Raw genomic sequence first — 19,507 nt, forward strand, 5'->3', positions numbered from 1 at the left:
CCCGGCCATGAGAGCACAGGGTCCTAACCACTGGACCACCAGGGAACTCCCCACACGCTTCTCTACAGTAACCCCCCTTCTCCTGATGCAGGCCTGCCCTGCAAATGAGGAAACAGGACCCACGGAGTCCCCCCCACCCCAGGTCTTAGGGAGGCTGAGTTGGGCTTTGCAGGCAGTGTTTAGTGCTGGGTAGTGAAGGCGCCTTGCAGACATTCTTGGGGGGTGGGGGTGGGGAGGAGGCACCTTAGATACCTTGGAGGGGGGGCCCCTCTGCTCTCCAGGGTCCTGTCTCCCTGTGGCTGCTGCTGGGGTGATGGCGCCAGCAGAGGTTTCCCCTGGGAGGTGGGGGAGCGACCACTGAGCAGCGTCCAGGACCAGAGAGAAGGACACCGACAGGCCCCGCAAGGCGCCCGGTGACCAGACGCCACCCCCTGCAGCCCAGCTATGCCTCCTTCCCTTTTCGCCAGGCCTCCCAGCAGCTTCTTCCTTCTCGTCCTCGCCAGCTCAGGACTCTACCCCCATCCCGATCAAGCAGGCCAGGCTGGCGTGTCTGAATCAGGGGTGGGTGAGTCTGTGGGGGCCCCTCCTGGACCGCCCCTGGGCATCCTGAGGTCAGGGATGGCCCCAGGCTATTCCCCCACTCCCCCACCACCACCTGCCTGCCTGCAGAGTTTAGCTGAGTGACCGAGATTCATTTGGGACTCATCTCACAGTGCCAGCCTCCAGCCAGCGACCCACAGGGAAGCGCGAGTGAGCAGCCGCTCCAGGGGATGTGGTGGGCAGAGGAGCGGTGGAGGCTGCAGGCTGCTGGAGTAGGCGTTTGGGGAGGCGGCCAGGCAGGAAAGGCCTATGCTAAGGCTCGGAGGCAGCCCAGGGACTGCAGGGCTCGGCTGTGTGTGCTGGGGAAGGGGCTGCATGTGGTGTCTGCACCAGGCGCTATGGAGGCAGAGGAGCCCCAGCCCCTGGGGGGGGGGGTCTTAGGCAAGGGGACCCCTCCTCCCCCCGTTCGGGTTGATCCCAGCCTTAGGTTACAGCTCCAAGGCCACGGTACTTACCCACCTCAGGCAGCGAGTGGCAGAGCCCGGCAGAGTCCAGACGGGTGATGCCCCCAGATGCTATGAATGTAAACAGGGGAGGTGGTGGCAGGGGGTGGGGTGTGGGCACGGAGGCTGAACTGCCGAGACTAGTCAGCGGGGCCATTGTTCTGGGTATGACTTGCATCCGCCAGGCACGTGAAGCATGTGTTAGAGAGTGTGTGTGTGTGTGTGTGTGTGTGTGTGTGTGTGTGTGTGTGTTGGGGGAGCTGAGGGTGTCTGGCCCACCCACTCATCCATCGTTGTTTCTGGCAGCCCCCCAGGCCAGCCCACAGCTGACAGCAACTCCAGGGGCCCCTGGCCCCGCTCCCAGGGAGAGGTTCATTCTTTGGGCCCTGCTGAGCAGACAGCGGCCCCAGACTTGCCCACGCTGGCAAGGCTGCCCATCCCGGGGGCCACCCTCGCCGCCAGGTGTGCGGGGCAGGAGGCGGCCAGCCCCAGGGCTGAGGCTGCGGCAGAGGGGACGGGGGGGGGGGGGGGGGAAGCCACACAGGGTGCTTGTGCACAGGGCCCGTGACACACACAGTCGCTTTGCCCCTGCCCCCAGCCCTCTAGAGTGACCCCCCCACTTTCCACGCTGAGTCTGGTTCCACCTACAGAACCTTTATTGAGCGCCTGCCCTGTGGAGGGACGTGTGTGATGGGGACCCCCCACACTGGCCCCCGGGACACCCCCACTTCCCTCTGACACCCATCTGTTGGGCATCTGTGACACCTGCAGTGCGGGGACCCCAGTCTCCCCAGAACCAGCCCCCAGCACAGGCAGCAGCGGGGGGTCTCTGGGCCAGGGTGCCGTGAGGCTCGTCTGGGAGTGGGACCTGGGGCTCCTCAAGGTTTCTGGATCACCACCTGGAACTTACCTGGAAGAGAAGGGCTGGCTTGAGCTCAAGGCTGGGGCCGGAGTGGAGAGAGAGGAGGAACCCCAGCCGCTCCGAGCCATTCACCCGGGCCCTGCACCCTCAGCCCCGGTGGCCCTGGCTGGACCTCGTTTCCTCGCTGGCCTGAGATGATGGTGCCCCAGCCCCACCCCTGGCCTGCGCCCCAGGGCTGTGTGGGTGGCTGGGGGCACGAAGGTCAAGCAGCAGGTCAGGCATGTAGGTTGTGGGGGAGGGGCCTGGCCCAGTTTTCAGTGCACGTGTGGCTCGGATCCTGCCAGCTCGGGCCCCAGTCCCCCGTGACGCGTGGCCCCGGGGATGGGTAGAGGGGAAGACACCCGAGGGAAGGGGGCATGGAGGGCTGGCCCCCAGGTAAGGGTGGGGCCTCGGCTTGTCCGATGGGGGGCACTGTGGGCCAGCGGGGCCCCGGCATCAGGAGGACACCCCCTCACACTGGCTGCCTTTGGAGCCCCTCAGCCCAGCACGCCATCACCCCCCACCCAGGTGACTTCAATTGTGTCCACCTGGGTTCTCGCGCTGGGAAGAGTGTTGGAAACCACTAGCCCAGGTCCTTGTCATGGGCTCTCTCCTCCAGGCTGGCATGCCCCGGGGAGGCAGTCTAGGAAGACATTGGGGCAGGGCCATGGATGGGCTGCACCTGCTGTGTGGCCTGGGCCCGTGACTTCAGCTCTCTGGGCCACAGATTCCCATCTGCAGAGGGGCTGGGCGGCCCGGCCCCACCTCCGTGGCCCCCGGGAGCGGGGGGGCGGGGGGCACCCCCTGGCACACTCGAGGGATGGGAACCTCCCCCCACCTCAACTCACAGGCGGGCAGGGCTGCCACGGAGGCGGTGACCAGGCTCTTGACGCCCAGGGTGCTGAGGGTGCCACGCAGGAGGCCGCAGGTGAAGGCCAGGAACTGGGGGCGGGGGACACGGGTCACCGTGGGCAGGGCAGGGGGAGGCCAACACCCCGGGCTTGAGGGTTCGCGAGGGCAGGGGGGTCCGCCTCCCTCTCCCGGGGTCCTGGGCTTGTGAAGAGGCCTGCCTCGGGCCAGAGTCCCGCCCAGTACCTTGGGCGCTTCCTCCAGGTACTGCAGACCCGAGGCCATCCGGACGAGGAGGGGGAAGCTGTTGTCTTGCAGGACGTAGGTCCCCTGGGGGCAGAGGAGGGTCCGAGGGAGCCGGGCTGGTGCCTGTACCTTTGTGGGGGGGGGGTCGCCGAGGGGAGGCAAGGGCCCGGCGCCACCACCCTGAGGTCTGGAAGGACCCTTCCCTCAAAACGGCTGTGGTCGTTTCGGGCCGTCCTTCGGGGCTGTACGAGGACCCGTGGGCCTTCCGATCAGGGCCTGGTGTCCCCCACCCCCCGATCCTCTGCTGCACGACTTCCAGGGTGCCCAGTGGGGAGAAGGTGCAGGCCAGGGCATCAGGCCACCAGCCGGGCCCAGCGTGGGCGCCTAATGGGAACGAGGCCTGGGTGCAGACAAGCAGCGTCAGGCCGAGGCAAGGCGGCCAGCTGCAAGGGGCCTGTCCTGGGTGGGGCTTGTGGGGAGGCCCCGAGGGGGGCTGGGCCTGCTGCGACTGCCCTGAGCCGGGGTCCCCTCCCTGGGTCTCGGGGGCTCCGGCCTCTGCCCGTTGTCTGGCCGGGGGGCACGCACCTGGTGGTTGGTGCGGAGGCTGTCCATTTGCTTGTGGAACACGGCCACCCACAGGTCTTTGCACAGGAACTTGAGGACGTCCAGCTCTTCCCTGAAGGCTAGCATCTCCCGGGGCAGCCTGCGGGGGGCAGCGGCAGACACCATGGGGGCCGGGCTGGGGGAGCCCCAGGGTGAGGAAGAGGGAGGAGAGCGGCCTGGCATCCTGTGTGCAGGGAGGCACCCTCCCCGCCCGTTTGCCCAGGAAGGGACCCCACTTCGGGGCCTGCCCGCCTCTCACCTCTCGCCCAGGGCCTGGCCCACGCGGAAGCCCATGCCCTCCAGGACCAACAGGCTGGTCTTCTGTCCCTAGAAGGCCAGGGAAGGGAGGCTCAGGGGCCCTTGGTCACCTCCAGCCGGGAGCCAGCCGGTGGGGCAGCTGAGGGGGGCTTGTGCATCCCTGCTAGTGCAGGGAGCTAAGACCCCAGATAGAGAGCTTCCTGAGTGGCAGGCTGGCTCCACAGACCGCACGGGCCCTCAGGCCCCACTCGCCCTCACTCCAGGAAAAATGGGGGTCTTGCCCAGGCTCAGCCTCACCCCTGTTGTCTCTCCTGGCAACTCCCATCACTTCCTGTGTGTACTTTTCAGCGTCTATCCTTAGAACACCGTGTGGGGTAGCACCCCCGTCACTCCAGAAACTCAAGGTGACTTAGCCTGGGGCTCATGTGGCAAGCAAGGGGGCTGCAGTGAAGGGGCCATGAGGGGTGGGCCCCGGCCCGGCCAGCAGGCGGCTGAAAAGTCAACTGTGATCATGGGGCCTTAACTATGAGCCGAGACTCCTGGGAGGGACCCCCCGGGGCTCAGGGGAGGCAGGGGTTTGCGTGCTCAGCAGTGGTGGCCGAGTGGCCTTCCAGGGGGCCAGGCCAGGGTCCTGCGGTGGGGGGCTGAGGCGTGGGGATGGAACGGCAGGAGGCCACACTTGGTGTCTGTCCACGTGCCCTGGAGCGCGGACGGCGTGGCTGAAGGACAGCCGACCTGTGTGACCCAGAGAGAGCTGAGTGGCCCTGACTCAGGGCATCAGAAACGCCAGGACGGCGTTAGGGGGGCCGGGCACACACCGGGGCGCAAGAAACATGCTGGACGAGCAAAGTGAGGACTCGGGACCCGGGCCTACGCTCGGCCAGATGCCTTGGGCAGACCACCTCGTTTAACAGCCCCTTAAGGTAGGCTGTGTTTCACATTTTGGAGACCCGGGCGCAGAGGGGTTAGGTCAGACCTCCCAGAGGCACCTTTGGACCCGAGCAGGTCCGGCTCCTGCATGCAGGTGGCTGACGGGCAGGCGATCAGGGCAACACTCGCAGCTGTCCGTGCCCCAGGGAAGTGACAAGGGCTGAGGCTGGCCGAGGGGAGGTGCCAGGATTGGGGGGGGGGTGATGTGGAGCAGAGATGCCCCGCGTGATGGCCCCCTCCTCTGCTGGGCCACGCGATACCCAGACCCTGGCCCGCCATTCCGCCTTCCTCCTGTGGGAACCGGGCCTGGGGAAGGACACAGCTTCCTGCCCGTGACTCTGACGTGTGCTCTCTGGTGTCCTCCGACACGGCAAGGCTGGCCTTGGTGGGGGGGGCAGGCTGACTCGGTGACTAAGCTGTTCGACGTCTGAGCTCAGCTGTGAGGGGCAGAGAGGGGAACACATGCCTGGTGACTGGGTCCAGGGTCTGGATCCTTCCCAGCTGTGGGCCTGGGGCAGTAGCCAGCTGCCCTGTGCCTCAGTTTCCTCCCATGTAAAACGAGGCCCTCGTGAGGATTAATGGAGTGGATAAGTGCAAGCCCAGCGCCCTGAGTCGGGCTCAGGATGCGGTGCTGTCGTCATTTGCAGCCTCTGCACCTGTCAGCCTGCTGATGAGCTGATGGCGAAAGGGAAGGAAGAGCCCACGAAGGAGGGGCTCTGTCCTGTGGGCGGACGTACCTCAGCACCTGGCTCCCCACCCGGCCCTCGCCAGGCCTCTGCTGCTCTTGCATCACCTCCCCGCTCCGGGGAGCTCCCGGAGGGGGCCTGACGGGGCTACGCGCTGACCAAGCGCGCCTGTGTTCCCAGGACTCCCCATTCATCCCGCCGTCACTTCCTAGCTCCCCTCCAGGAGCTTGCACACCATGCCTAGTGGGGATGACAAGCTGGTGACAGGCTTAAGGCGCGGGGCCCAATCTCCAGGGGTGGGTGACCGGCAGATTGCAACACAGCTGCTGCTGCTGCTGGCCCCACGGTCCCAGCCCTCGAAAGAGGCCAGGTAAATATCTGCTGCGCTGCAGAGACAGGGGGTGGGAGCGAGAGGGGGCGTAAAGCCAGCAGGGGTGAGGAGAGGCAGTGGGGAGTGGGGTGGGGAGGAAGTGTGACAGGGGCTGGGTTTTGGGGGAGGGGAGGGCAGCAGGGCTGGCCCACCCCAGGCCCTGCAAAAGCTCCCCCAACACTAGGGGGTCATCACTGCTCCAGCGGGAGGGCGAGGGGCCTCTCCCATCTTGTCCTGAGCCTCTGGAGCCCGGGCCAGAGCCAGAGCGTTTCTGGGCTCCCCACACCTGCTGCAACCAGAGCCCACGGAGAGGAACTGAGATGATGGGAGAGGTGGGGCAGGGGGACCCCCTCAGAGAAGGCTTATTTAGCATGGGCACCAAGGGCATCCATGAGCAGCATGGGCGCTCAGAGGAAGGGACGAGCCAACAAGGGAACGTTTGTGGAAATGAACGTGGTGGCCAGAAGAAATTTCTTTGCGAGGGAGCCGAAAAAGAAAGAACTCTGCAAAGTCGCTAAAACCTCACAGATTGTTAAGGGGAAAAAAAGAAAAGAAAAGCTGACACATGGAAAGAGACCCCGAAAGTCTACAATTCCTCTGAGCGCCACAGATGGAACAACAAGGGGAGAAGAAACAATGAAAGCGGAAAACGTGCTCAGTCGCGCTTGGCTAAAGGCGGATTCAGGCGTCCAGGCTGAAAAGGGCCAGAGCTCCGAGCAGGAGCAACGCCAAACAAGTAAACCACACTGCCTCCCCAGAGCCATCCTGGACTGCTGGGTGGGGGCGCTGCGTGCCGGGCCCCTCAGTTATCTGTGAGGTTCAGCCCCCACCGGTGGGGCCACTCTATGCTGGCCCAGGGCGGGGCAGTCCAGATCCTGCCTCAAGCACAGGGAGAAGGGATGACTTCTGACTTCCCCAGTGTGAATGGCCCCAGAAGATGCAAAAGAAGTACAGCAGGGGGACTTCTCTGGTGGTCCCATGGCTAAGACTCCGAGCTCCCAGTGCAGGGGGCCCGGTTCGATCCCTGGTCAGGGAACTAGATCCCACATGCCGCAATTAAGGATCCCGTGTGCAGCAACTAAAAGACTGAAGATCTGGCGTGCTGCAACTAAGGCTCGGTGTGGCCAAAGAAATAATTTTTTTTTCTTTAAAAAAAGAAAGTATGGAGAGCGACCTGTCGCTGGTCTTCTCCCCCATCATCCCCCCAGGCAGTCTCCACACAACTGCAGACCCCACCTTCTCCGCTGACACTCCAAGAGCTCACCCGGTCCCCCCGTCCCCGTCTCTCTGCCCCTCCCCTGTGCTCTGGGCTCCTCCCCCGCCCAATCTCCATCCCTTCTCATCCAGGTGGCCAGGGAGGGCCTCCGAAGAAGTAAATCTGAGCCCGGCGACCTCAGGTTAAACCTTCTACGGCCCCCCAGTTCGCTCACAGAGGCCCCACTGCTGGCTCTGCAGCCTCAGAGGCACCACGCCCCAATGCCATCCACTCTTTCAGGAACCAGGTGGTTTCCCAGGCTCTGACCTGGGGACAAGGACTGTATCTGATGGCTGCTCCACCACCCCGCCCCGCCCAGGCCCTCCTGAGAGAAGGGACTGGCTGAGCGCTCACTGGGCTTTAGGTGGACAAGGGCCTGGCCCGCAGGGCTGTTCCCGGGCCTCCAGAGGACAGCTCATTCCCACGCTGACTTAACTCCTTTGCCCACAGGTTCCCCTTATCGTCAAAGCTCCTGAGATGGACAAACCACAGCTGCCTCCTCTTCCTCCTCCTCCCCTGCCTCTTCCTCCCGGAACTTTTCCTGCTCAGATAACAAAGGCCCTTTGACCTTCCTGTTCCTCCAGCCAGCCTTCCACTCAAGCCATAACCCTCCAGGAGAATCCATTCAACAGCTACAAATAACCAGGCAGGACGTGGAGATCAAAAAGCCCTAAACAATGACTGTGGCTCCTGGGCGCCTGGCGGTGGGGGCAGAGATGAACCAGCCACCGTCACCTTCCTCAAAGGGCTCTGGGGCTGGTGAGGCTGCTGCCACAGACAAGCTCTGACCCGGATGCCCGAGTCCTGATTTTGCCTCTGATCCCGGAAAAGCCCTTCCTGTCTGGTGCTTCAGGCCCCTCTCCTGTAAAATGGGGTAATGACGTCAACCCTGGAGGGCTGTTCTGAGGACGAAATCAGATAAAGCACTGTGCTGGAGCCATGAGAAGCATCCCAAGAGGCAGACAGGACACTTGCTGGACCAAAAAGAAGGAGCAGAGAGGGGAGGGGCCAGGAGCAAAAGAGAAAAGACTGCAGGAAAACCAGGCAGCTGCCCACGACATGCCTCTGAGAAACGGAGTTTGCCAGCTTGAAGGTATGTGGGGAGATGACAGTCGTCACTCTGGCTGCATACGGGAACCACCCAGGAGCTCTGAGGGCCAATGTCCAGGCCACCTCCCAGCCCAGCTCTGCCGGAATCCCTGGTGCGGGGACGCCAGCATTGGGGCCGCAGAGGCAGCCGTGCAGAGAGCCATTGCCAGAGGTCGTGGGCACACTCGTGCTCTGAAAACCCTATGCTGAGCAAAGCTGAGTAACCGCGGGTCCCCCACACTTGCTCAGCCACATCAAAATCCTCCCAAGAGTGTCAGGGAAGATGCTGAGACAGGTGAGTTTATAGCACAGGTTTTGGAAGTGGGAGGCCCAGTTACATTCCTGACTCTGCCACTTGACAGCAAAGACTCCATCCATCAAAGCCTCTGTTCCTCGTCTACAAAGCGGGCAGGATCATGCTGACCTCCGTGGGTTGTTAGGTGGATCAAATGAAATCAGGAAGGTGAGGCCCCTGCAGGCACCTGGTGGGTGTTACTGTTGGCCACAATACTAAGGGAACCCCAGTCCCTACCCTCGCCCTCCACAGCACAGGGGCTGCGCTCACTTTTTCAACAGACCTGCACTAGGATTTCCCTGGTGGTCCAGTGCTAAAGAATCTGTCTGTCAGTGTAGGGGACATGGGTTCCATCCCTGGTCCTGGAAGGTTTCACACGCCGTGCGGCAACTAAGCCCATGCCCCACATCTACTGAGCCCATGTGCCACAAACACTGAAGCCTGCACACCCCAGAGCCCGTGCCCCACAAGAGAAGCCACGCCAGTGAGAAGCACCACAACTAGAGTAGCCCCTGCTCCCTGCAACTGGACAAACCCCAAGTGCACCAACGAAGACACAGCACAGCCAAAACCAAATAATAAATTAAAAAGTATATACATCCATTCTGAGGACCTACTATATGGTGATCAACGCAGACCTGGTCCCTCCCCACACCACACAGCACGAAGCCTGGCAGAGGAGACAGCAGTAATTAAAGGATCATAATTCAGATTTTTACGGTGGTGTGGGGAGGGGGAATGTGCAAACAGAACAAAGATACCCCCACTTCCACTGAGAGCTTCCCTGAGGAAGGGACATTTGAACTGAAGGGTTAATAGGTGTCAACGTAGTATCGACGTGGCAGGTAAAATAAGCTGGAAGATGAAGAAGGGGGATGGTATGGAGTAGAGAGGAGGGAAGCCACACTGCAACAGGGAGGGGACAGATGGGAACTGTATTTAGACAGTAGAACAGACTGGGCCTGACTGATGGCTGGAGGTGAGGGAGTAAAGGTGGTTATTGGAGACCCCTGGGTTCCTTGTTTGAATGCCAGGATGGATGGGGCTCTGGGACACTGCAGCCCTCTCCCTGACACACAGGCAAGTGCACTTTCCCTCTCCCAAGTGTCATCATTCTCATAGCATCTCCCCAAGGTACAATATAGATGCATTTATCTGATTCATCTGTTTCCCCCACTACAACGTAAGCTCCAGAAGGCAAGAGTTTTGCACAGTTTGCTGAGTAATCTCTAGCCCCTACAGCAACGCCTGGCACCTTGCATGTTTTAATAGTTAAGAGTTTGTTGAATCTATGTTGGGATGATAACAAGCAACAGCCTTGTTAGGGCTCCTGGATTGGGAAGGAAACACAGATCAATAAAAATGTCTTGCATATTGATGATGATGATACAATAATAATGAAAGAAGTGGGCATAGTACCCACTTATTAAGCATCTACTTTCTCTCTAAACATTCTTCTTAGTACCAGATTTTAGAATAGAGTTCCATGTTTTGAGGGCTTATGATGTGTTAGACATGGCACTAAGTACTTTAAAGTCTGAGCATTTTTCATAAGGACCAACTTTCAAAATTCCAAGCACGCTCCAAGGCCTCCTCTTGCCTGGAATGTTCTTCCCGCTACTTATCCCCAGGGCTTGCTTTTTCCCTTCTTTTCCTCAGAAAGGCCTTCCTCTACCAGTCACCAGCCACCACTCCATCCCTTTTCTCTCCCTGATTCTACTTAAGTTTTCTTTATAGGACTTCTCACTAGCAGGTGGCACATTTATTGCTATTTTCATTGTTTGCCTGGGTGCCCTGCTCTGTTGTGTTAAACTCTTTGTGACCCCAATCCAATAGGCTCCTCTGTCCGTGATATTTTCCTTGCAAGAATACTGGAGTGGGTTGCCATTTCCTCCTCCAGGGGATCTTCCCAATCCAGTGATCCTGCTCACGTCTCCTGCATTGGCAGGCGGATTCTTACCACTGAGTCACCTGGGAAGCTCATTGTTTGTGTAAATTTCCTACTAAAAGGTTAAGCTTTGTGAGGACAAGAAGCAAGTGCCTGGGAAACAGTAAGTGCTCAGTAAGTTTGTTGAATGAATGTCTCACCGAGCCTCAGGTGCTGTTATGATCCCATTTTACAAGGGAGTAAACTGAGGCACGCAGATCGAATCACTGGCTTTCATACACAGGGTGAGTGGCACAGGCGGAATTTAACCCGGGCAGTAAGTCCTCAATATATACCAAGCAATCGTAATTACTACCCTCTTACTCTGTGTCAGGTTTTGAGCTAGGAGCTTGTCCCCGAGTTGTCTCGCAGAGTTTTAGGAGTAACCCGCGAGGGCGGCCCTGTCCGGACCCGGCTTTGCAGAGGCGGAAGCCGGCAGTGGAGGTCTCTCCGCGATCAAGGGCGGGCGGGTATTCGGCCCGGACCGCTGCCGCGCCCTCCGTGCCTCCCGGGGGCCTCGACTGGCTTTCCAGCCGCGGCCCGTGGCTCCTCCCCACCAGGACCCGGCGCTCACCCCGGGGCCGGGGTCTGGATCTTGAGCCCACAGTTCCGCTACCATCTCGGTGTGGAGAAACTCGAACAGTGCCGGGTCCGCCATGCGCGGGTCTCAGTCGCCTAACAACCGCTCAGCGTCTCGTGTTCTCATTGGCCCAGTTGGGCAAGCCCCGCCTCCTGCTTCTTAAGTGCGGCCCGCCCATCCCTGCTTCCATTGGTGTTTCAGGCTAGCCCCGCCTTCCGTTCCTGGGCTCTCGAGGTGCGCGCGTGAACCCGGGAGGGCCTGCTTTGTCTGTATTGGCCGCACGTGACAAGCACCTCCGCCCTTCCAGCTGTTTCTTCACCGTTTCCGGGTTCGCGAGCGTTTCCATTGGTCGAGTCGCTGGTTACACGTGACAGCTCGTCTTTTAGACTCTCTATTTGTCCACTCTTCTCGCAGCACAACCCGGAAGCGCCAGCCCAACCGCTTTTCCTATTGGCCGTGCCCTTATTCACGTGTCTCTTTACAGACGCCCCAACGTCTAGTCCGGAGGGCTTACTTCCTGGTTGGTAGTCGGGCGGCCCAGGTAATAGGCCGCCAACACCCGCCCAACTTTCTCCCCTATTGGTTGGGGCTGCCGCGCTCCTCGGCAAAGACGCCGCACTACGGATAGGTAGAGGATCCCGCAGGCTCGGAGCTCTGGTGACCCGGTACGGTCTTCGGTGATAATGCTCCCCCCCCACCCCGCCCCTCGTGCATCCTCCCCCGAGTCCAGTTGGACTGTTACCGTTTCTGTGATGGAGGCCCTGGTTCCCGAGCGGCTCAGAAACTCGTGTGCTTCCAAATCCGTCACAGGCTAAGAGGACAGTGCGGAGGGTGTGGCCTCTGCTAGGAAGCAAAATCGGGAAGAGTTTAGTTTAGGATTCCGGGACCTCGTGTCTCAAGAGTCTTGATCGAGCTGGTGGTCCTCAGTTTTCCCATCAGTACACTGAAGAGGCAGAGTCCAGTAGTTCCTACCATCATTAGGGATGATGGGCTCAGTTTGCAGAAACTGAGGCCCAGGCAGGCAGTGACCCCAAATTGTTAAGATAGTGGAAGAGGTGAGGATCCAGAAACTGCGGTTTTTAACCACGGTAGGGCGCCCGCCTCTCACATCATCCTTTCCCGCGTCTTCTCCCTAGCTCGCGCCATGGAGTCTCAGAGTCGTCGGCGGAGGCCGCTGCGGAGGCCTGAGACTTTGGTTCAGGGGGAAGCGGCCGAGTCGGACTCGGATCTCTCTGCGTCCTCGTCGGAGGAGGAGGAGCTGTACCTGGGCCCCTCGGGCCCAACACGCGGCCGCCCCACGGGACTGAGAGTGGCTGGGGAGGCCGCGGAGACCGACTCAGACCCGGAGCCGGAGCCGAAGGCCGCGCCGCGGGACCTGCCTCCGCTCGTGGTGCAGCGGGAGACGGCCGGGGAGGCCTGGGCGGAGGAGGAGGCCCCGGCGCCCGCCCCCGCGCGCTCGCTGCTGCAGCTCCGGCTGGCTGAGAGCCAGGCGCGGCTGGACCACGACGTAGCGGCCGCGGTGAGCGGCGTGTACCGCCGCGCGGGCCGTGATGTGGCCGCCCTGGCCGGTAGGCTGGCGGCTGCCCAGGCAGCGGGATTAGCTGCAGCCCACAGCGTGCGTCTGGCGAGGGGGGACCTCTGCGCACTGGCGGAGCGTCTGGACATCGTGGCCAGCTGCCGCCTGCTGCCCGACATCCGCGGTGTGCCGGGGACCGAGCCTGAACAAGACCCGGGACCGAGAGCCTAGCCATCACGCACTGTCTCCACTGACTGTGCCCTGGGGGTAGGCCTTGCGGCCTCTTGACCTGGCTCTCTGCTCTGTTTAGCCACCCACCCATCTTGCTGTCACCCTCAGGGATAACCTCGCCCTTGGATAATGCTGTGTATGTGTGTGTGTGCGTATGTATGTATGTATGTGTGTGTGTGTGTAGCCCTGCTGGACCATAGCATCTGGTTCCTCCCCCTGGGCTTGGCCTTTGCTTCCTGGTTCAGAGGTTGTGTCTGAAACTTGACTCCAGCTCCTGGGTACCCATAGCTTCCCTTTGATCTATCTCCCTCTTAAGAGCTCATGAAGCCTCATCTTTCCTTTCTCTGCTTTCCTCAATTTGGTTTATGTTCACAGGGGCTGGACCTGCTTCCTCGCCACGGTAGCCCCAGAATCTGGTTGAATGTCGATTCCCTGATATCTTTCTTTACTCCATTTACTCCCTCGGCTCTGTCTCGCCTCCTTGTCCCGCTTCTGGAATTTTGTCTCTCTAATCTGGACCCTTTTTCTGCTCCCCAGGCTTGGCCTTCATTCTGTCTCCGCCTTCTGGTCCTTGCTCTGCCACCTCTTGGCTCCTTCTCCTTGGGCTTAGCCCTACCCTCTTGGCCTCATCTTGTTTCCTGGGTCCAGCTGTACCCTTAGTTTTGGTTCTGCTTCTTTCTGCTTCTCCCATTCTGTTTAAACTACCTGCTTACGTCTGGACTCCAGGGATCCCCTATGATTTTCTTCATCAGGTCCAAGATGAGGCTCCCTCCTGACCCAAGGAGGTCCCCCTCCCAGCTGTCCAGGCCCAAGGTGATGTCTCCTCCAGGCCCAAATTGGTGTATCCTTCCCACCCCCAGGCCGAGATTATGCCTTCTGCCCAAGCTCCAGGTATGAGCTCCAGACCTCGACCTGACTCACCAGACTGAGAGTGCCCCCAGCAGGCACTGAGGGCCCAGTACCGAGTCGCCCTGGAACTTTATGTGCAATATGACACCACTTTGCAGATAAGGACCACAGTGTAGTTTGTTCACTATGTTCCTTGGAGGCTATGGATGCTAAACGGCTTGGATTTCTGGGTTAGCTCCTGTCTCCTCCTCCTCACTGCTCCCTCCTCTCCCAGCCCCTGCCCCTCAGTCCCATTCACTTGTATTTCCCTCCCCCACTCTCTTATCCCAACCTGAGCTGAGATCTGAGCTCCCGGGGTGAAGAAGTGCTGAGGAAGAGCGTTGTGTGGCAAGCTCATTAAAACTCAAGACATTCACTGATATGATCAGTTCCTCTTATCTCCTCATCTAAGCTGGGGGCTGGTCGGTTGGCGATTCTGCTGCAATTGAGTCCCAAGAAAGGGATCCTTCCCACCTGGCCGATTGAAAGTAGACCTATAACTAGGAAATTGGGGCCCCAAGTTTTTTCACGCTGGTTCTGAACTTACTTGTATTTTGTTCATTCACCACACATTTACTGAGCTCCTGTCCTGAGCCAGTCACTGGGGATGCCCCACCCAGGCTGGGCCCTCTCAGAGCTGACAATCTACCAGGGAAGACAGACATGAAAATGTTATTGTATAAGTGGATAGTTTTAATAATTGTAGTTTAACTTTGACTGTAATTTTTCTGGCATTGTGGTTAGTACCCTAAAGAAATGCAGGAGTTTTGTGAGAGTGTAACTGAAATCTGTCAGACTTTGTTTGGAGGATGGTCAGATGGCTTCCGTGAGGAACTGATGAGTGAATTTGAGCCAAACCCTGAAGGTGTAAAAAGATGAAACATGTCGGGTGAAAAAGTGTTGTGAGCAGCAGGAGCAGCATATGCAAAGGCCCTGAATCAGAAGAGGGCACAGCCTATTTAATAACAGAAGAGGGTGGTACCTTCTAGTCTCTACCTGGAATGGGGAGACTAGAGGAGATGGGGGTGGTGAGTGCTGTGCTAGCAGGGGCCAGACAAACCTGGGCTTTTAAACCAAGTAAAAATCGTTGGTCTTTATTGAACAGCCAGCAAGCAGAGAATGATGCCATCTGGTAAATGTGTTGTGTGAAGGAGCCTCAGTCTGGTGCCTCTGCAGTCTGGTGCCTCTGCAGTCTGGCTGCCTCTGAAAAATACCCAGAAATACTGGTTTTGAAATCAAACGTCCTTTTTTAAAGGTGCAACTGAGCTCAGAGCATGGGAAGTCTGTACCCAAATCGCAGAGGGGGCTTCAAACCACGGTTGTCCTGACAGTATTTGCCAATACCAGATATTCAAATCCTTGGGTTTTTTTTTTAAATAATTTATAGAAGTGCAGTTGATTTACAGCGTTGTGATAATTTCTGCTGTGCAGCAAAGTGATTCAGTTATTTTTGTTGTTCAGTCGCTCAGTCATGTGACCCCATGGACTGCATGCAGCACGCTGGGCTTCCCTGCCTTTCACTATTTCCCGAAGTTTACTCAAACTCATGTCCATTGAGTCTATATATGTTTTTTTTCAAGTTCATTTCCATTATGGTATATAACAGAATATTGAGTATGGTTCCCTGCACTATGCAGCAGGACCTTGTTGTTTATATATAATAGTTTGCATCTGCTGACCCCAAACTCCCAATCCTTCGCTCCCCCACCCTCTTGGCAGCTACAAGTCTGTTCTCTATGTCTTTGAGTCTGCTCTGTTTTGTAAATAAGTTCATTGGTATCCTGTTTTATATTCTACATGTAAGTGATATCATATAGTATTTATTTTTCTGTGTGACTTCCTTCACTTAGTATGATCATTTTAGGTCCGTCCAGTTTGCTGCAAACGGCCTTTCATTCTTTGTCATGGCTGAGTAATATTCTGTTGTAGGCATGTATCACATCTTCTTTATCCATTCCCCTGTCAGTGGGCATTTACATTGTTTTCACATCTTGGTTGTTGTAAATAGTGCTCCTGTGAACATTGGGGTGCTTGGGTCTTTTTGAATTATAGTTTTGTCTGGATTTATGCCCAGGAGTGAGATTGCAGGATCATATAAAATCTTGGATTTTAACAGCTGTTGGACTTTGGACCAGGCGGTTTGGAGACAAGCAGAGGCCCCTGCATAAAACTTAGTCCCTTGAAGAACTACATCTTCAATGAAAGAATGTGGTAGGAAAAAAACCCTGAGTGATACTATTGAGGCACACTTAGAAAACTTGTCCATTTTGGCTTGGGCTGTGCATAAAGGAACTGTTTCCTCGGGAAATTCGTAACTACAGGCCTTTCTTCAAGCCTGATTCGGGTTTGGGTTTACCCTTGTAGAGCAGTCCAGGAAACCAGGAATGAACTGAAAGTAGGCCACAGCCTGGGGGTACACCCTCAACTGGCCTTATGCGGAATTACAGCAGATTAATACAGACCAAACAAGCTCACAATTGAAAAATGCCAGGCATACCTGATGATAAAGTAATGAACTAGTGTGGGCTGCTGGTTCCTTTCCCCAACTTCAGCCTTGGAGAAACTGGAAGAAAGAACAAATCAGGATCAGAGGAAAAGAAAAATGTTGAGAAGTCTTCAGGGACAAAGAGAATTCTGGTTCTGGCATAGTATACTGGTACTTATTTCTTTGTAATAAATGACCAAAAACTTAGTGGCTGGAAACAACTGTTTTATTATGCCCCAGATTCTGTGGGTCAGGAATTCCAGCAAGGCCCAACTGGAAAATTCTTTCGTTCCTTGGAGTAATGACTGAGGTCACTGAGGTGTTCAGCTGGCAAGTGGGTTGGCACAGAGAGTCCCACGTGATTTCACTCAGGTGCCTGGACTACACTTACTCAAAGATTAGACTCGCTGGCTGAAGTGTCTATAAGCGGCCTCCTCATATGGCTCAAGCTTCCTCCTAACATGGCAGCCCCTAAGTCATCAGATTCCTTACATAGCAGCTCAGCTCCAAATATATTTCAGTTTTTTTACTTAAAACTTTACTTAAAACTTCATACCATGCAGCATGTGGGATCTTGGTTCCCAACCAGGGATCAAACCCATGTCCCCAAAGCACGGAGTTTTAACCATGGACTGCCAGAGAAGTCCCCAAATACATTTCAATGGACAAAGTAGAAGCACTCAGGAACGTTCTAATAGTTACGAGCTAGTCAGTAAGTCCAGCCAAGATTCAAAGGCAGGAGTGGAGGGGAAGGAGACATGGACCTTTGATGAATGATAGTGTCCACCTTTGTGGATCTATTTTGAAATCACTACAGGTAGATAGGGGAGTGGATTGTGGAAGAGGCTTTGACTGTTTTGGTCCCTCCCTTTCACCTTGCCTTGAATAAATGATTGCCTGGGACAACAGCAGCAGCCACGAAGACCCTCAGGGGAGGGTGAGGTCACATCAGGGATGTTCCAGATCCCTATTTTATTTAATGGGTTATAACATATTCCTCTCATGGCTTTGTGTCCAGTTTGGCCAGTAGGATCTCTTTTCGAGCTGGCTTCTGTGTCCTGTGACATTTCTCCATCATTGTATGAATGCTTTCTTGCTGTCCAGCACAAGATGATCTAGGCACATCTTGTATTTTTCTGTGCGTCAGCCTTGGAATTAGCCATCTGTGCATGGGTCCCTGATTCCTTTTAGTGGGAAATGGTGTTTAGAAGCCAAGATGTGGGTGCTGGGTGTGCTCACTGCTAGTGAAGTATTGCTACTCCCAGGCCCTCTGAATGCATAGACCTAAAACAAAAACAAGGCAAGCAAAACTACAAAACTATGTAACCAAATACTAATTCAATAATGCAAATAATTCAAAACAAAACTACATAATCCCCATACACACATCTTAAAATTGGTTTTATGTTTAGAGTTGTTCACAACAAAATTGAGTAGAAAGTACAGAGAATTCCCATATGCCCCCAACCCTGCCCCTCACATCCTCCCCCACTATCAATATTCCACACCTGAGTGGTACATTTGTTACAGTCGAACCTACATCAACATCATTACCACCCAAAGTCTACATTTTAGAATTCATACTTGTTATACATTCTGTTGTGCATACTTAGTTGAGTCTTGACTCTGCGAGCCTTATGGACCATAGCCTGCAGGCTCCTCTGTCCATGGACTTCTCCAGGCAAGAATACTGGAATGGGTTGCCAATTCCTTGTCCTATAGATTTGGACAAATGTATAAATGGTATATATCTACCAGTAGAATGTCTATATGAAATAGTTTATAGTTTCCCTGCCCTAAAAATCATGTGTGTTCTGTATCTTCCTCCTTCCCTTCCCCCAGCCCCTTGGCAACAACTGATCTTTTTCATGTCTCCACAGTTTTGCCTTTTCTGGAATATCGTATAATTGGAATCTTACAGTATGTAGCCTGTTCAGATAGGCTTCTTTTGCTTAGTAATATGCATTTAAGTTTCCTCCATGTCTTTTCATGACTGGATAGTTCATTTCATTTTTTTTTTTTTTTTTGGCTGATCACTGGACTTTATTAAGATACAATCACTGATAATTACACAGAAGCTACTTGCCTAAGCTGAAATCCTTGAGGTTCACATGAACTTAGTTACACAGATAAATGGCATGTTCGGGACCATAGGAAATAACCCCATGCCCAGGTGATGAAGGCTGGGGTGAATGAATCTGCACACTTACTTCAAGCCATCAAAATCGTCTGTGGGCCACACAGGGGTCCCTTGTATGCCAGAAGTCGAAGAGCTCCTCTGTGCAGTACTGTTTCTGTGACCTGGAGGATACATGCTCATCACAGAGTTCTAGCTGCTCCTGAACCTTTACACATTTCTCCAGCTGCTTGCATTGCTCTCTCACTGTTAGGGGATCCACTAATTCCTCCTCCCCTTCCTCCTCCTCCTCAGGATCTCCAGACCTGATCAGCATCCTTTGTTCATCCTTTAGCCTCATGTCCAGCTGTGTTTCTGAACTCAACACAAGCAGCAACAGCCTAGTTAATTTCTTTTTAGCACTGAATAATATCCCATTATCTGGAGGTACCACAATTTACTTATCCATGCACCTGCTCTAGGACATCTTGGCTGCCTCTAAATTGTAGCCGTTATGAATTTAAAGCCCCTCGTTTGTGTGCAGTTTTTTGTGTTGATACACATTTCAGCTCCTTTGGATAAATACCAAGGAGCACGGTTGTTGGCACACATTGCTTATATTTCTTTCTATCCACTCTGGCATCACGGGTTCTAGTTCTCTCTAAAAGGGACTTTTCGAGGGCAAAATCCTACAGATCTAGAAAGCATGGGGGATGATGCCACATGTTCTTGGAAAGATGAAAAGCACACAGATGAGTGGAAAGATCTTAGCAGTCCTGAGAAAAATAATCTAGAAAAGACCGACAGCTGAGAACCAAGCAATTTAAGCAGCAGAATTCCCTCAAACTGCAGGAATTGTTTGAAACAGCTACCGGGAAGGCAAAAATAAGTCAATTGAAAGAAAGTCTGCCTAAGCAGCAGCCAGATCCTTGATAGCCTTTCCTAATTGCAAATGAGGCAGCCACAGCTCCTCTGTTCTGGAAACAATCCGGGGATTCATCCTAGGGGTGGAGGTGGTGGGAAAATATGAGAATATTTGTCCTGGATGGGGTGTGGTCAGTCCATTCTGAAAACAGGACTGAAAGAATGAATGTACACTATTGCTCTACCCCTCACCTAAAACAGAAAAGTGAAGATACAGAAATGTTAGCTTCCAGGACTTCCCTGGTGGTCCAGTGGTTAGGGCTCTGTATGGTCAATGCAGGGGTCATGGATGGGTTCAATCCCTGGTCTGGGAAC

General features: G+C 55.8%; 2 protein-coding genes and 1 pseudogene across 2 annotated transcripts; 1 reads left to right on the plus strand and 2 right to left on the minus strand.

Annotated features, from left to right (window-relative positions):
• Positions 1–1,690: 1,690 nt before the first annotated feature.
• TRAPPC6A (trafficking protein particle complex subunit 6A) lies at positions 1,691–11,249 on the minus strand. Its single transcript, XM_065926295.1, has 6 exons — positions 11,027–11,249; positions 3,902–3,969; positions 3,625–3,742; positions 3,040–3,123; positions 2,793–2,886; positions 1,691–1,953 (listed from the first exon to the last, which is right to left on the minus strand). The coding sequence occupies exons 1-6, from the start codon at positions 11,108–11,110 to the stop codon at positions 1,922–1,924; spliced, it is 480 nt and encodes a 159-aa protein (XP_065782367.1). The 5' UTR covers positions 11,111–11,249; the 3' UTR covers positions 1,691–1,921.
• A 296-nt stretch (positions 11,250–11,545) lies between these two features.
• On the plus strand, positions 11,546–14,047 carry BLOC1S3 (biogenesis of lysosomal organelles complex 1 subunit 3). The gene is made up of 2 exons (XM_065926294.1): positions 11,546–11,697; positions 12,169–14,047. Exon 2 carries the CDS (start codon positions 12,177–12,179, stop codon positions 12,777–12,779), a length of 603 nt encoding a protein of 200 aa, XP_065782366.1. The 5' UTR covers positions 11,546–11,697; positions 12,169–12,176; the 3' UTR covers positions 12,780–14,047.
• Positions 14,048–15,673: 1,626 nt separating this feature from the next.
• On the minus strand, positions 15,674–19,290 carry LOC136161443 (cytochrome b-c1 complex subunit 6, mitochondrial pseudogene; annotated as a pseudogene).
• Between the last annotated feature and the right edge of the window lie 217 nt (positions 19,291–19,507).

Source organism: Muntiacus reevesi, chromosome 2, assembly GCF_963930625.1.
Source record: "Muntiacus reevesi chromosome 2, mMunRee1.1, whole genome shotgun sequence".
Lineage (NCBI taxonomy): Eukaryota > Metazoa > Chordata > Mammalia > Artiodactyla > Cervidae > Muntiacus > Muntiacus reevesi.

Excerpts from the sequence above, each read along its gene's own strand:
- TRAPPC6A (XM_065926295.1), bottom strand. The coding sequence starts at position 11,110 with ATGGCGGACCCGGCACTGTTCGAGTTTCTCCACACCGAGATGGTAGCG. Across the intron at positions 3,743-3,901 it reads GGCCAGGCCCTGGGCGAGAG|GCTGCCCCGGGAGATGCTAG; the intron begins GTGAGAGGCGGG and ends TGCCCCCCGCAG. Across the intron at positions 3,124-3,624 it reads GCCTCCGCACCAACCACCAG|GGGACCTACGTCCTGCAAGA; the intron begins GTGCGTGCCCCC and ends CTCTGCCCCCAG.
- BLOC1S3 (XM_065926294.1), top strand. The coding sequence starts at position 12,177 with ATGGAGTCTCAGAGTCGTCGGCGGAGGCCGCTGCGGAGGCCTGAGACT.